This window comes from Anser anser (assembly GCF_964211835.1).
Source record: "Anser anser genome assembly, contig: HAP1_SCAFFOLD_32, whole genome shotgun sequence".
Classification (NCBI taxonomy): Eukaryota; Metazoa; Chordata; class Aves; order Anseriformes; family Anatidae; genus Anser; species Anser anser.
The window spans coordinates 4,642,714-4,655,280 of record NW_028154148.1 but is presented as its reverse complement, the minus strand read 5'-3'; the positions used below and the strand labels follow the sequence as shown (position 1 = coordinate 4,655,280).

General features: G+C 51.4%; 2 protein-coding genes across 2 annotated transcripts; one reads left to right on the top strand and one right to left on the bottom strand.

Annotated features, from left to right (window-relative positions):
• Nucleotides 1-2,522: 2,522 nt before the first annotated feature.
• On the bottom strand, nucleotides 2,523-5,883 carry LOC310890603 (olfactory receptor 14J1-like). The gene has a single exon (XM_083852917.1). It carries the CDS (start codon nucleotides 3,583-3,585, stop codon nucleotides 2,656-2,658), a length of 930 nt encoding a protein of 309 aa, XP_083709043.1. The 5' UTR covers nucleotides 3,586-5,883; the 3' UTR covers nucleotides 2,523-2,655.
• Nucleotides 5,884-11,280: 5,397 nt separating this feature from the next.
• Nucleotides 11,281-12,471, top strand: LOC310890661 (olfactory receptor 14C36-like). The gene has a single exon (XM_083852973.1). It carries the CDS (start codon nucleotides 11,369-11,371, stop codon nucleotides 12,329-12,331), a length of 963 nt encoding a protein of 320 aa, XP_083709099.1. The 5' UTR covers nucleotides 11,281-11,368; the 3' UTR covers nucleotides 12,332-12,471.
• The last annotated feature ends 96 nt before the right edge of the window (nucleotides 12,472-12,567 follow it).

Here is a 12,567-nt window from a genome sequence, read left to right as displayed (position 1 = left end):
CTGCCTGTGGGATCCCCTCTGCCTCCATGCCCAGGAGGACCCAGACACAAAGAAGGCCCGCACAGGGGTTGTCCTGTCCCTTCTGCTTGAGTCCAGGACTGCACAGCAGGAGGCACAGGGCTTGGCTGTGTCTAGCCAAGAAGCTGCAAGGCCAGCAGCAGGCCGAGGCCTTGGAAGATGCTGGTGAGGTGACTTCTGTCTGCTTGGCTGACAGGCCGCAAGGAGCCTGATGGGTTGGGATGCCTACTTCAGGAGTGGTTTCCACCCTGATGGAGCTTTCTTTGGTAGTAGGAAAGAGCAGGAGAGAAAAAACTACCGCAAAGTGCACCTTGGAAGGATGTCACGGGCCATGAGGAGGAAGAAATGTCGCTCAGAGGGTCGTGCTGTGGTGCCAGAGGTCACCGAAAGAGAGTCTGTGATCAAAGCATGGCTTTCTGTTTTAAGGAACAGCTGGTGAGGGTTGATGAGACATTGGTGAAATGATGGAAATGCCGGGAGGAGAGCAAGGTGGTGGACAGAGATGGGTGTCTGCAGGCTTCAAGGAAATAGGGGAAAGTGTGGGACAGCATAGGAAAGCCTGCAGAGGAGAAGGCAGAGGGTGCTGGCAGGAATGGAAGGCCCCAACAGCCCTGACGTTTTTGTCCCTTTGGCTAGAGCTTCTGAGGAGACGAGATATAGTCATTGCAATGGGGCCTCACTGCTTCCTTGATACCCTGTGCAGGGGTGGGGAGGTGTCCTAATGAAGTTCTTCTCATGGCATCACACTGCCCACCACATCATACAGACCCCAAGAAGAGCCCTGAGCCAGACGTGGGGGTGCAGGATCTCCCCTCCCAGGGGCTGGGGTCAGGCCTTGTCCCTTCTGCTTCACCAAAACCAACCAAGACTTTTCTCAGCACAGCGCTTTGCCTGTCTGCAATCATGGCCTCCAATTATGTGCCCTAACAAGTCCCTGGGGAGGCTTTGTTAGGAACAGCCCTCAGTGGGGCCCATTAATACTCCAAGTCACTTCAACTTTTCCTTCTGACTTTACCTTCTCAAGCGGTTACATCATTCTCCTCTCAGTACCTGAGCTTCATAGACTGAGCACCAAAATACACCACGGAACTCATTAAAATGCAGAACGTCCTAAGCAGACATATCTCTCCCATAATTTTCTTCAAGTCTTCAAGACTTGTGCAGCTAATTGGAGAGCTTTCATGGTGTAGTTAAGGAGGAAGATATCAAGAAGCACCTGAAAAAAATCTTTTCTCATCTTAAAGGATGCGTTTAGTTGAATTTCAGTTTGGAGCATTATTCTCTAAGTGATATTGATCCAGGGTGTCTCCTTGGGAGACCTGCATAGGGAGTTAAAGCAGACTCTTGGGGTCTGACACTGCATGGAGAACCTTGCTCCTCACCACCCCAGCCCTGACATTTCTCTCTTTGGCGCTTGCATCACTTTTCCTTGCACCAGACTTTGGCACAGAAGTCTGCAGCTGGATGTTACAGCTCCTTTGCACCAGCTCCCTCCTGCTTGCCTTAGAGACCTGGATGCACACAGGCGCAGAAGGGTTTCTCCTTATTTCAAACCAAACAACAGGAAAACATGCAGCAATTTTCCAAAAGCAAAGCAAGCTCCTCATCCTGTATGCCTCCTGTGAGGTTTATGTTCCCAAAAGGATGACTGGACCAGAAGTCTTTTATACTGATAGACCGGAAATTATAAGTGTTAGGATTAGAATTAATCCATATGATATTAATTCAATGATAAATGATGATGAGCTTTCTAAGGACACAGTTAGACAGACTGCAGATAGCTGGGCAAGCTTCAACTCCCTGAAGCTCAAAGCAGCACCTGGGTTGGTGAGGGCGGTCTGAGTGATCCAGGAGGAAGGGGAGGGCAAGCCAGGAGAACCATGGGAAGTGCATAGGTCCAGACAGGCAGCTGGAAAGGGGGCATTCAACATGGACTGTTTAATCAAGACAGGTGGATGTACCTGGAAGATGAGGGAGTACACCATGATAGACAAAGCGAAGACAATGCAAGTACAGGTGAACACCAGTATTTCTTTTTCTGTGATGAATATACATCCTGAAAATGCCTATTTCTTCATGAGAGAAACTACACTGTGTGACATTTTACGGAAGGGATTGAATCATTTGAGGTAATGAGTAGTTGCTTTATGACTTAAGTCCTGAAGAAAATACTGGGTACTGAGGCAGAGCTTTGCTGTCTGACCATAAGCAACCAGTGCCAAGGTCTTCAGAGTAGTTTACTCACTTTTGAAATATTTCCTTGAAATCCCATTTCCTGGTTATGCTTTCAATGAAATCATTAGGCCTCCAGAGGCTCTGGTGCATTTAGACTAATTCCCTGGAATGGAAGCTGTGTGAAAGGACCTGCAGGAGACCGGAGCCCGTTGGTGGATAAGGTGGGGACAGGTAATGTTTCCCGGGCACCTCCACTGCCACAATGGAGGCCAGGTGTCATTTAGGAATAAACATGTTTAGAGAATACCTATTGGTCAAAGAGAGGGTTGGTCATCTGGAAAAGAGGAATGAAAGCAAACATTTAACTGAAAACAGAATTGCAAACAATACTACACATAAAGGTCAAAAATTGTCTCAGATTAACTTGAATAAACCTAGAAAAGTGAGACAGCCAAATCATTGTTAAGTAAATATTTCCACTAGAATCATTTTCTTCAGTATGGCTTTCAGGTCCTGGTTCCTCATGCTGTAGATGAGGGGGTTCACTGCTGGAGGTACCACCACATATAAAACTGCCACCACCAGGTCCAGGGATGGGGAAGAAATGGAGGGGGGCTTCAGGTGTGCAAACATGATAGTGCTGATAAACAGGAAGACCACGGCCAGGTGAGGGAGGCACGTGGAAAAGGTTTTGTGCCGGCCCTGCTCAGAGGGGATCCTCAACACTGCCCTGAAGATCTGCACATAGGACAGCACAATGAAGACAAAACAGCCAAAGACTAAACAAACACTAAACACAAGTGCCCCAACTTCCCTGAGGTAGGCATCTGAGCAGGAGAGCTTGAGGATCTGGGGGATCTCACAGAAGAACTGGTCCACAGCATTGCCTTGGCAGAGGGGCAGGGAAAATGTAGTGGCCGTGTGCAGGACAGCATTGAGAAAGCCACTGCCCCAGGCAGCTGCTGCCATCTGGGCACAAGCTCTGCTGCCCACGAGGCTCCCGTAGTGCAGGGGCTTGCAGATGGCAGCGTAGCGGTCGTAGGCCATGACGGTGAGAAGGGAAAACTCTGCTCCAACCAAGAAGACAGCAAAGAAGACCTGTGCAGCACACCCTTGATAGGAGATGGCCCTGGTGTCCCAGAGGGAATTCGCCATGGCTTTGGGGAGAGTGGTGGAGATGGATCCCAGGTCGAGGAGGGCAAGGTTGAGGAGGAAGAAGTACATGGGGGTGTGGAGGCGGTGGTCGCAGGCTATGGCGGTGAGGATGAGGCCGTTGCCCAGGAGGGCAGCCAGGTAGATGCCCAGGAAGAGCCCGAAGTGCAGGAGCTGCAGCTCCCTCGTGTCTGCGAATGCCAGCAGGAGGAACTCGCTCACAGAGCTGCTGTTGGCCATTAGCTGGCTCTGGGCATGGGGTCCTGTCCAAGGAGCAAAAGCGCAGTAAGATAGTACAGAATTACCTGATAATAACTAATTCTGTTTTGTCCTCTCAAGCAGACATCGGTCAGGTCCCTTTCATGAGTTTTAACTGACACTGACTGAGGGTGTCCCTGGAATAAGGGGACTTTGCTGTGGTCAATGTAGTAATCAGTCCTCACCTGTAATAATAAGGAAAGGGGAACATGTGGTAATCCCTGATTAAATTCACTCCTGATATCATGTGATTATCCATATTGCTCTTCCAAATTCATCCAACTGCATAGCAGGGCTGTGAGAATTTCTGTTTCTTTTTATATTTTCATTCCTTCTGCACTCTAAGTGAAATGTTGTCGATCCTCAGATACAAGGGACTGTCCCTTTAGTGCAGACTGACCTTCCGAGGGGACAGCCAGTCTGTCAAAAAAGGCTGGTCTCTTCTGCTGGCATGTCTATGAGCTGCAGGATAACTACATGTTCACCTGAAAAGAACCAGGACACTGCTGAATCAGGGCTCAACGTGCCCATCTCCAGACCCCTCACACTGTCCCGGTACTCCCCTTCCCCTAAGCACCCCGAGGGCTCACCACATGGGCATGTGAAACCCCCATCCCCAGGCAGCCTGGGAACAAGAGCAGCAGCAGCACGGCCAGGTGGAGAAGCCAGGAGGAATGGCAGCGTCTACCTCATATTGGAGAAACAGAGAGATCTATCCTCTAAGATGTAATCCACCATGAGCTGTGTTGGCTTCAGAGAAACTCTTTGGAAATCCCATTTACATGTTCTGCTGCCAGAGCCTCACGGTGCCAAGAGCCTGCAGATCTGTCCTGCCACACGCTGCCCTCTGTTGCTGCGCTCCTCACTGCCTCCAAGCCCTCTCTCCTGCTCTCCTGTCCCCGTGCCACCTGCGGTCAGAGCCCCCAGCCCTGCTGCGCTGTGCACAGGAGCTGCTCCTGGGCAGAGCTGTCTCTCTGCAGCGTTGACCGCTTGCCACGAGCTCCCCTTGGGCCCAGGAGCCCGGCCCAGCTCAGCAGCACAGCACCCGACCATGGCATCGCTTGCTCTGTGTCATTGGGCTCCCTCGAGGTGTCCCCAAGGCCTCAGGGCTGACAGCTCCCGAAGGCAGCAGGGTCTCTGCTGGGCTGTGGTGTTTGAAGCAGACTGAAGGCATCTCCGACTGCTCCTCTCTGAACAGGGGAGAGACTGGTTTTAGAAGTGTGATTTGTGCTATTAGAGTGTGGTTGTCAAACGAGAAGAAATGATTCCCTCCCTTAACACCTATTCCCTTCCCACTTCAGGGCAGGACACTGCAGCCATGGCAGCCAGGGATCATTTTATCCCTCTGAACACCCTTCGCCAGTTCTTTTAGGAACTGGGAAAGAAACATCTTGCTCCTTGGTGTCCTAACAAGAGAGGGGGGACCAGAATGCTCTAAAAGGGTTTCCATAAACGGAACGGGACAATAAGATAGCATTGGTTGAGTTTCAACTACTGTGAATGTGGCAGGTCTCCTACCCATACACAAATCTCTCCTTCCTCTTTCTCATGACCAGCACGGTGACTGGGACGTGGAACCCCCTCATCATTGTGCTGGTGGCTACAAGCAAGCACCTGCAGATGCCCCTGGCCTTCTTCCTTGGGGATTTGTCCAACTCACAGACCTTGTAGAGCTCCACCACCCTGCGCCAGATGCTGGCCAGCTTCCTGGCTGGGGACAGCACCCCCTTTGCTCACAGAGGTGGGAGCACTCTCAGCTGCACCTTCTGCATGACCGGAGTGCTTCCTGCTGGGGGCCATGTCCTACGGTCAGCCCTGGGCTGTACGCCATCCCTGTTCTCTGCAAGGCTTGTGAAGTGGACAATCTGACTCCAGAAGGCAGCTGTACCTGAACCAGGGGAATTTCTCTCATGTACAGTAATTATTTCTCCTCCTCCCAGCTACAGTGCTTTGGCCCCAGTGTTGTGGACACCTTCTGTGGTTTTGCCCCATTGCTGGAGCTTTCTTGCAGTGCCATGGTGGTACTCAAAGTTTTTGCTTTCATAATCTACATTTTGGATCCAATCTTCCTCTTCCCTCCCATGCAGTTTTCAAGTGTGTGCATCCTGTGTTGCCAGGCCCAAGGCCTTATCCACCTGCTCTTCTGTCCTCATGAGTGTCACTGTTTCCTACGACACCATCATCACTGTGCGAAGCGCAGAACAGCCCTCCTCAGAGATCTTAATCAAGGCCTTTCCCAAACCTTCATCATCCTCCTGGTCAGTCCTCAGGTTGCTTAGAGGTGGTTTTGGAAGGATGAGAGAGGTGTTGGTGGAGCTGCAGACATCGTCCTAAGACACATCTCAAAGACCTTGGAAAGGACAGATTGATCAAAGACGTTCCCCGAGACTTGGAAAAGGCAGATATTAAACCCATTTTCTACTAGAAGAGCAAGCAGAAGGATGATTACGTCTAACCAGCTTAATCCCAGACTTAACCCTAGCCCTCAACCCAGAACTAAACTATAAGACTCAAAGCTTGCCCTTATCCTAAACCTTGAGCAGGATCCTTGAGCAGGACACCAATCCCTCCCTTAAAGCCCTTGCCATTCCCTTAACCCCGGAAGGTGACCTCTAATCCCTAATCTTTGTCCTGAACACCTAACCCCCAAAGCCCTCCACCATGCACACAGCACATCTCAGATTCAACCCCACTCCTACCTCTAACTTCAGCTGTTTGTCCCCTTGTGGCAGGGCAGGGGTTGTGAGGTCCTGCAGCACTGGCATGGCATTGGAAGAGGCATGTGAGGTGACAGGTATGTGATCAGACTAGAGGCCACAAGGAGGAGCTGGCTGGGAATGCTGTGATGGGATCAGGTGTGCCTCAGGATCTGCTAGGCCTGCAGGAAGCACGTGGCTGGGAAGGAGGCTGGGAGGTCACTTCTGTCTCTGGAGCTGACGGACCAGCAGCAGGAATGTGGCACAGACAGGGACCGTAAAGGGCAGAGGCATGCACATGGCACTGAAGATGATGGCGAGGCACCTTCTGTTCTGGTCAGGTGAGAGACCACAGGAAGGCTGATGGGATGGGAGTCATGCTTGAGATATAGTTTGTGAGACCATCGAATCACAGAATGGCCCATGCTGGAAGGGACCTTAAAGATCATCTGGATCATCTGAAGTCGAAGTAGATGACATTGGTCGGTCTTCCCTTGTCGTCTGATGTGGTCACTCCATTGTAGAAAGCCACCAGATTTGTCCGGCACAACCTACCCTTTGGTGAAGCCATGCTGGCTGTCTCGGATCACATCTTTCTCCTGCATGTGCCTGACATTGATTCCAGGAGGATCTTTTCCATGGTCTTGCCAGACACAGAGTTGAGGTTCACCATTCTGGAGTTCCTTGGGTCTTTCTTTCTACCCTTAATCAAAAGGGGAGTGATGTTTCACTTTTCCCATTCACCAGGGACTTCACCCGACTGCCAGAACTCTTCAAATATGATGGAGAGAGGCTTGGCAACTACATCGGCCAGTTCCTTCAGGACCTGGGGTGCAAGTTATCATGCCCCATAGACTTGTACTCGTTAAGTTTCATCAGGTGGTTTCGAACCTGCTCTTCATTTACAGAAGGTGGGACTTTGCCCCCCAGCCTCCATCTCTGGGTTCAGGGAAATGAAAGACTTGGGAAGCCTGACTGGAAGTGAAGACTGAGGAGAAGACGTTGTTGAGGCAAAGACGTTATTGAGTCTCTCAGCCTTCTCCATGTCTGTCATTACCAGTTCACCCTTCTCATCCATCAGAGGGGGTACACTCTCCTTGGCCTTTCTTTTCTGAGCAATGTATCTGTAGAATCTCTTCCTGTTATTCTTTGCATTCCCTCTGAAGCTCAGTTCCATCCGTGCCTTGGCTTTCCTTATCCCATCCCTGTACATCCGAAAAAAACCATGCATGAGGGAATGGAAAAAGGAACCCTGCACCAGAGAAGCCATTCTGAAAACAAAAATTGTAGGTAGGAAACGCAGTTTTCTGGAGGTGCAGAGCTGATGGGCATGTTGAGCAGGATGATCCTAGAGACCTTTGTGCCCTTTCCCTCCTGACAACAATGCCACTTCCTTCTCAAGAACAGAGTAGCCAACAGAGGCGAGACAGATACTCTAGGATCAAGAATGTCATCAGAAAACTGATCCCAATAAGATATGGGGAGGTCAGGAGCAGCCTGAACAAGAGAGATGTGAGATTTCAGGGTGGGAAGAAGAGCTTGGCCAGCAGAAACGTATGATTTCATAGAGGTAAGAGGGTTCATGTAATGTAGATGCTGCTTTAACACTGACTTAAAACAGTCATGTATGGCCCTTACCTTACTTGAACCAGGAATTTTAATCTCTAAACCTAAATGCTACCACAACACTCTGAAAGGAATCCATTTTCGCTCTTCATCCCTTTCCTTTACACTAGCATTAAAATGCTCTATTTAACCCTGGACTTCTTGGGAGACCTAAAAAACCCTAAAACACAGAGCTTGTCCATACCTTAACTGGACACCTGACACCAAAAACAGAATACCAAACACTCCCAATAAAACTTTCCTAAATCTCTAACACAAAATGTGAAAAATAGGTACTGAGGGGTCTAGAGAGAGGTCAGCTCTGCCTCAGGATGTCCTGCCCCAGCAGAAGGAATGGGACTGGGGCAGTGACTGGGAGGTCACTTCTGTCTCTGCAGCTGATAGGGCAGCAGCAGGAACGTGTCACGCAAAGGGACTGTGAGGTGCCTTGTGTCTGGAGGTGGCAGGTCAGCCTTGGCTTCTCCCTGGGATGTGCACTTTGGGGCTGACATCTGCCAGTGGCCCTGCTAGGCCAGCAGAAGGCCCCTGCTTGGCATGCTGCCTGTGGGATCCCCTCTGCCTCCATCCCCAGGAGGACCCAGACAGAAAGAAGGCCCGCAGAGGGCTTGTCCTGTCCCTTCTGCTTGAGTCCAGCACTGGACAGCAGGAGGCACAAGGCTTGGCTGTGTCTACAAAAGAAGCTGAAAGGCCAGCAGCAGGCCCAGGCCTTGGGAGATGCTGGTGAGGTGACTTCTGTCTGCTTGGCTGACAGGCCGCAAGGAGCCTGATGGGTTGGGATGCCTGCTTCAGGAGTGGTTTCCACCCTAATGGAGCTTTCTTTGGCAGTACGAAAGAGCAGGAGAGAAAAAGTGCCACAAAGTGCACCTTGGAAGGGTGGCACTGGCCATGAGGAGGTAGAAATATCCAGGGGAACAACTGGTCTAGCTCCTAGAGCCGGAGGCAAAGGCAGCATTAAGTGCCCCAGCCTTTACCTCATCTCTTGTCACCAGGTTTCCTCCCCCATCCAATAACGGATGACGATTCTCCTTAACCCCTTTTTTTAAAAATTATTTCTATGAAGAGTTTCTTATTTTCTTTGACAGTGATATACGGATTGAGCTCTAGCAGGGCTTTGGCACTTCTAATTTTGACCTGCACAGCCCCATAAGATTCAGGACACAGCTGCAGACAAACTGACAGCATGCATGAGAAGGAAGCACAGAGGAGGTGGAACCTGGCAGCCTTCCATCCCGTACCCTTCTATGACTCTGTGCTGTTCATCCAAACAAACTCTGTGCTGTTTTATCCAAACATTCCTGCAGCTCCTGATGCTGCTTGTCAGAGATAGCACAATCACACAAAGGTTGAACTGTCTGCCTGCAGATGTTAACAGCTGACAGAAGGGAGCATCTGTCCAGGGAAAACTTGAGAAACTGCAGGATTTTGCCTACAAAAACATCTTGACATTTAAAAGAAGGAGAGCCCAGTCCTGCACCAGAGGAAGAGGAACCCCAAACATCAGGGCAGTCTGGGACCATGCTGAGTGAGCAGTGCCCAGGAGGAGGAGGGCCCGGGTACCACGAGTGGTCTCATATGAGCTACTCAGCTAAGACCCTGTATGACAGCTCATGGACAAGGATCTACAGCCAGCAGAGAAAGAGGTGCAGGTCTGGGAGATGGTAGGATACGCTAGTCATCAGAGGAGCAAGGGCTGTGGCAAGGCTGAAAGTCCCAACAGGACCCAGGGCTTTGTGTCCATGGCTCTGGCTGTTGTCTCTGCCACTGAGGCCTAGGAGGAGACAGCTTCTCGGTAAAGCACCAGGGCCTCATTGCCTCCTCGCCCCCACCCATGAACCAGGCAGGGCTCGTACCATTCTCCTGCACTTGGCCATGCACATCCCCATCTCCTCCTGCCCCACGAAGAGCCCTGAGCAAGGTGTGACATGAACAGATCTCCCTTCCAGGGTTCCAGGGGTCAAGGCCTGACCCTTGTGCTTGGTGAAACACATCCAGATTTCCTACACACGAGTGCCACCTTCACACTGCCTTTGTCTTCTTGTCCTCCCTGCCTCCAATGCTCTGCTCTAATGAGCTCCAAGGGAGGCTGTGTCAGTGCTGGCCCTCAGGGGGACACTGCAGGAAACTTGCCTCTGACTTGGACTTGTTGAGAGATGTCTTCAGTTGTCTCTCAGTGCCTGAGGTTCGTGGGCTCCTCCCCAAAGCCCCCCGAGGGGGGATTCCAAGGCCTGGGGCTGGGCGTGTGGTGCTGAGCTGGACCGGGCTCCTGGGACAGAGAGAGCTCGTGGCAAGTGGGCAGCACTGCAGAGAGACAGCTGTGCCCAGGAGCAGCTCCTGTGCACAGCGCAGCAGGGCTGGGGGCTCTGACCGCAGCTGGCACGGGGACAGGAGAGAAGGAGAGAGGGCTTGGAGGCAGTTGGCAGTGGGAGGATGCTGAGAGCTGCCTGCAGGAGAAATCTGCACAGCCCTTGACAAGGTACGTCTCTGGCTGCAGGGCCATGCAGCTGCACATCCTGGAAGGGTCTCCTGCTGGGTCTTGTTTCTGGGAGGGCAGTGGGCAATGCAGTAGGCTTTGGGGGTCCTGCTGGATGGCACTGCGAGGTGAGGAAGTCTGGCAGAAGTCCCTTGGAGTGTCATAACCCAGCTGCCCATGGTCAGCCAAGATTGGAGTGGCCAATCCTCCTCCAGACACTGCAGGGGATGCAGATGGGATAGTGGAACAGCCCAGATTGCAGATATTCATGTCTGTCTGTGGGGTGTTCTTCTGGGCTGGAGGCTGCTCTCCAGCAGGTTGCAGCTCTCTCGTGGCATCCTTGTGTTATCCAGGTGCCCCAAGGAGAAGGCACCTCTGTGCTGAGGCCATGTCCGTGCTGCTGGATGGCTGTCTGTGGGCAGCTGGAGTGAGGCCTCTGCAGCCCTGGCAAAGAGGGAAAAGCTGAGATCCTGTTCATGCAAGACAAGGTGAGGATCCTGTCCAGCTGCACTTGGTCTGGGGCTTCTCTGTTCTCAGCTGTCGGTAGTTTCTTCTCAGGGGAACACCGAATAGATGGTTCTTCCTAAACATTACAGGCGTAGCTACCAGAAAATGAAGCAAATAAATGTCCCTTGTTCTACACTGTGGTTGGATACCTACATGGAAGCAACACTGCAAATCTCCTGGTATGACCAGTCGACTGAACTTGAGTTTCCCCCATGTTCCTGCCTCCCTCCTGCTGCACAGCAGGAAGGACTCCTCTGGAGCCCACAGCAGCCCCTGCTCCCAGTGCCACTCTCAGCCAGCACCAGCCGCAGCTCAAGGAGGAGAGCTGCAGAAAGGTTCTCCTGCAAAGAGAGAGGCTTGGGATGAGAGTGCTGTAAGGCTTGCAATAAGTTTTCCTCAGAGAAGTCTGTTTTAACATTTTTCTGCCTTCTCCTTTTCAACAGACAACTGCTCCCAAATTCAGGAAATGGCCAACAGCAGCTCGGTGAGCGAGTTCCTCCTGCTGGCATTCGCAGACACGCGGGAGCTGCAGCTCCTGCACTTCGGGCTCTTCCTGGGCATCTACCTGGCTGCCCTCCTGGGCAACGGCCTCATCCTCACCGCCGTAGCCTGCGACCACCGCCTCCACACCCCCATGTACTTCTTCCTCCTCAACCTCGCCCTCCTCGACTTGGGCTGCATCTCCACCACTCTCCCCAAAGCCATGGCCAATGCCCTCTGGGACACTAGGGCCATCTCCTATCAGGGGTGTGCTGCACAGGTCTTTTTCTTTCTCTTCTTCATATCAGCAGAATATTATACTCTTACTGTCATGTCCTACGACCGCTACGTTGCCATCTGCAAGCCCCTGCACTACGGGAGCCTCGTGGGCAGCAGAGCTTGTGCCCAGAAGGCAGCAGCTGCCTGGGGCAGTGGCTTTCTCAATGCTGTCCTGCACACGGCCACTACATTTTCCCTGCCCCTCTGCCAAGGCAATGCTGTGGACCAGTTCTTCTGTGAAATCCCCCAGATCCTCAAGCTCTCCTGCTCAGATGCTTACCTCAGGGAAGTTGGGGCACTTGTGTTTAGTGTTTGTTTAGCATGTGGTTGTTTTGTTTTCATTGTGGTGTCCTATGTGCAGATCTTCAGGGCCGTGCTGAGGATGCCCTCTGAGCAGGGCCGGCACAAAGCCTTTTCCACGTGCCTCCCTCACCTGGCTGTGGTCTCCCTGTTTGTCAGCACTCCTGTGGTTGTCTACCTGAATCCCCCCTCTATCTCCTCTCCATCCCTGGACCTGGTGGTGGCAGTTCTGTACTCGGTGGTGCCTCCAGTACTGAACCCCCTCATCTACAGCATGAGGAACAAGGAGATTAAGCAAGCGCTGTGGAAATTGATGGATAGATGTGTTTCAGAAGCAATAAATTTCCATTCTACCTCTGCGGATGACTAGTAATATCAATGAGTAGAAGAACAACGAATATTATATATATAATTATTTTTGTGCGTGTTTGTGTATTTATGAGTGTTTTCATTACAGAACTTTCTTTGTTTTAATACGTCTAAAGTTGCCCATTAAAATGATATGATTCATCTCATTCAATCTCAGAGATTCTGTATATGAGGAGCCAGGCCCTCTGTGAATTTAAATAAAAGAAAGGAGCCTGCACTGCCTTCCTTGTGTGACGT

Excerpts from the sequence above, each read along its gene's own strand:
- LOC310890603 (XM_083852917.1), bottom strand. The coding sequence starts at position 3,585 with ATGGCCAACAGCAGCTCTGTGAGCGAGTTCCTCCTGCTGGCATTCGCA.
- LOC310890661 (XM_083852973.1), top strand. The coding sequence starts at position 11,369 with ATGGCCAACAGCAGCTCGGTGAGCGAGTTCCTCCTGCTGGCATTCGCA.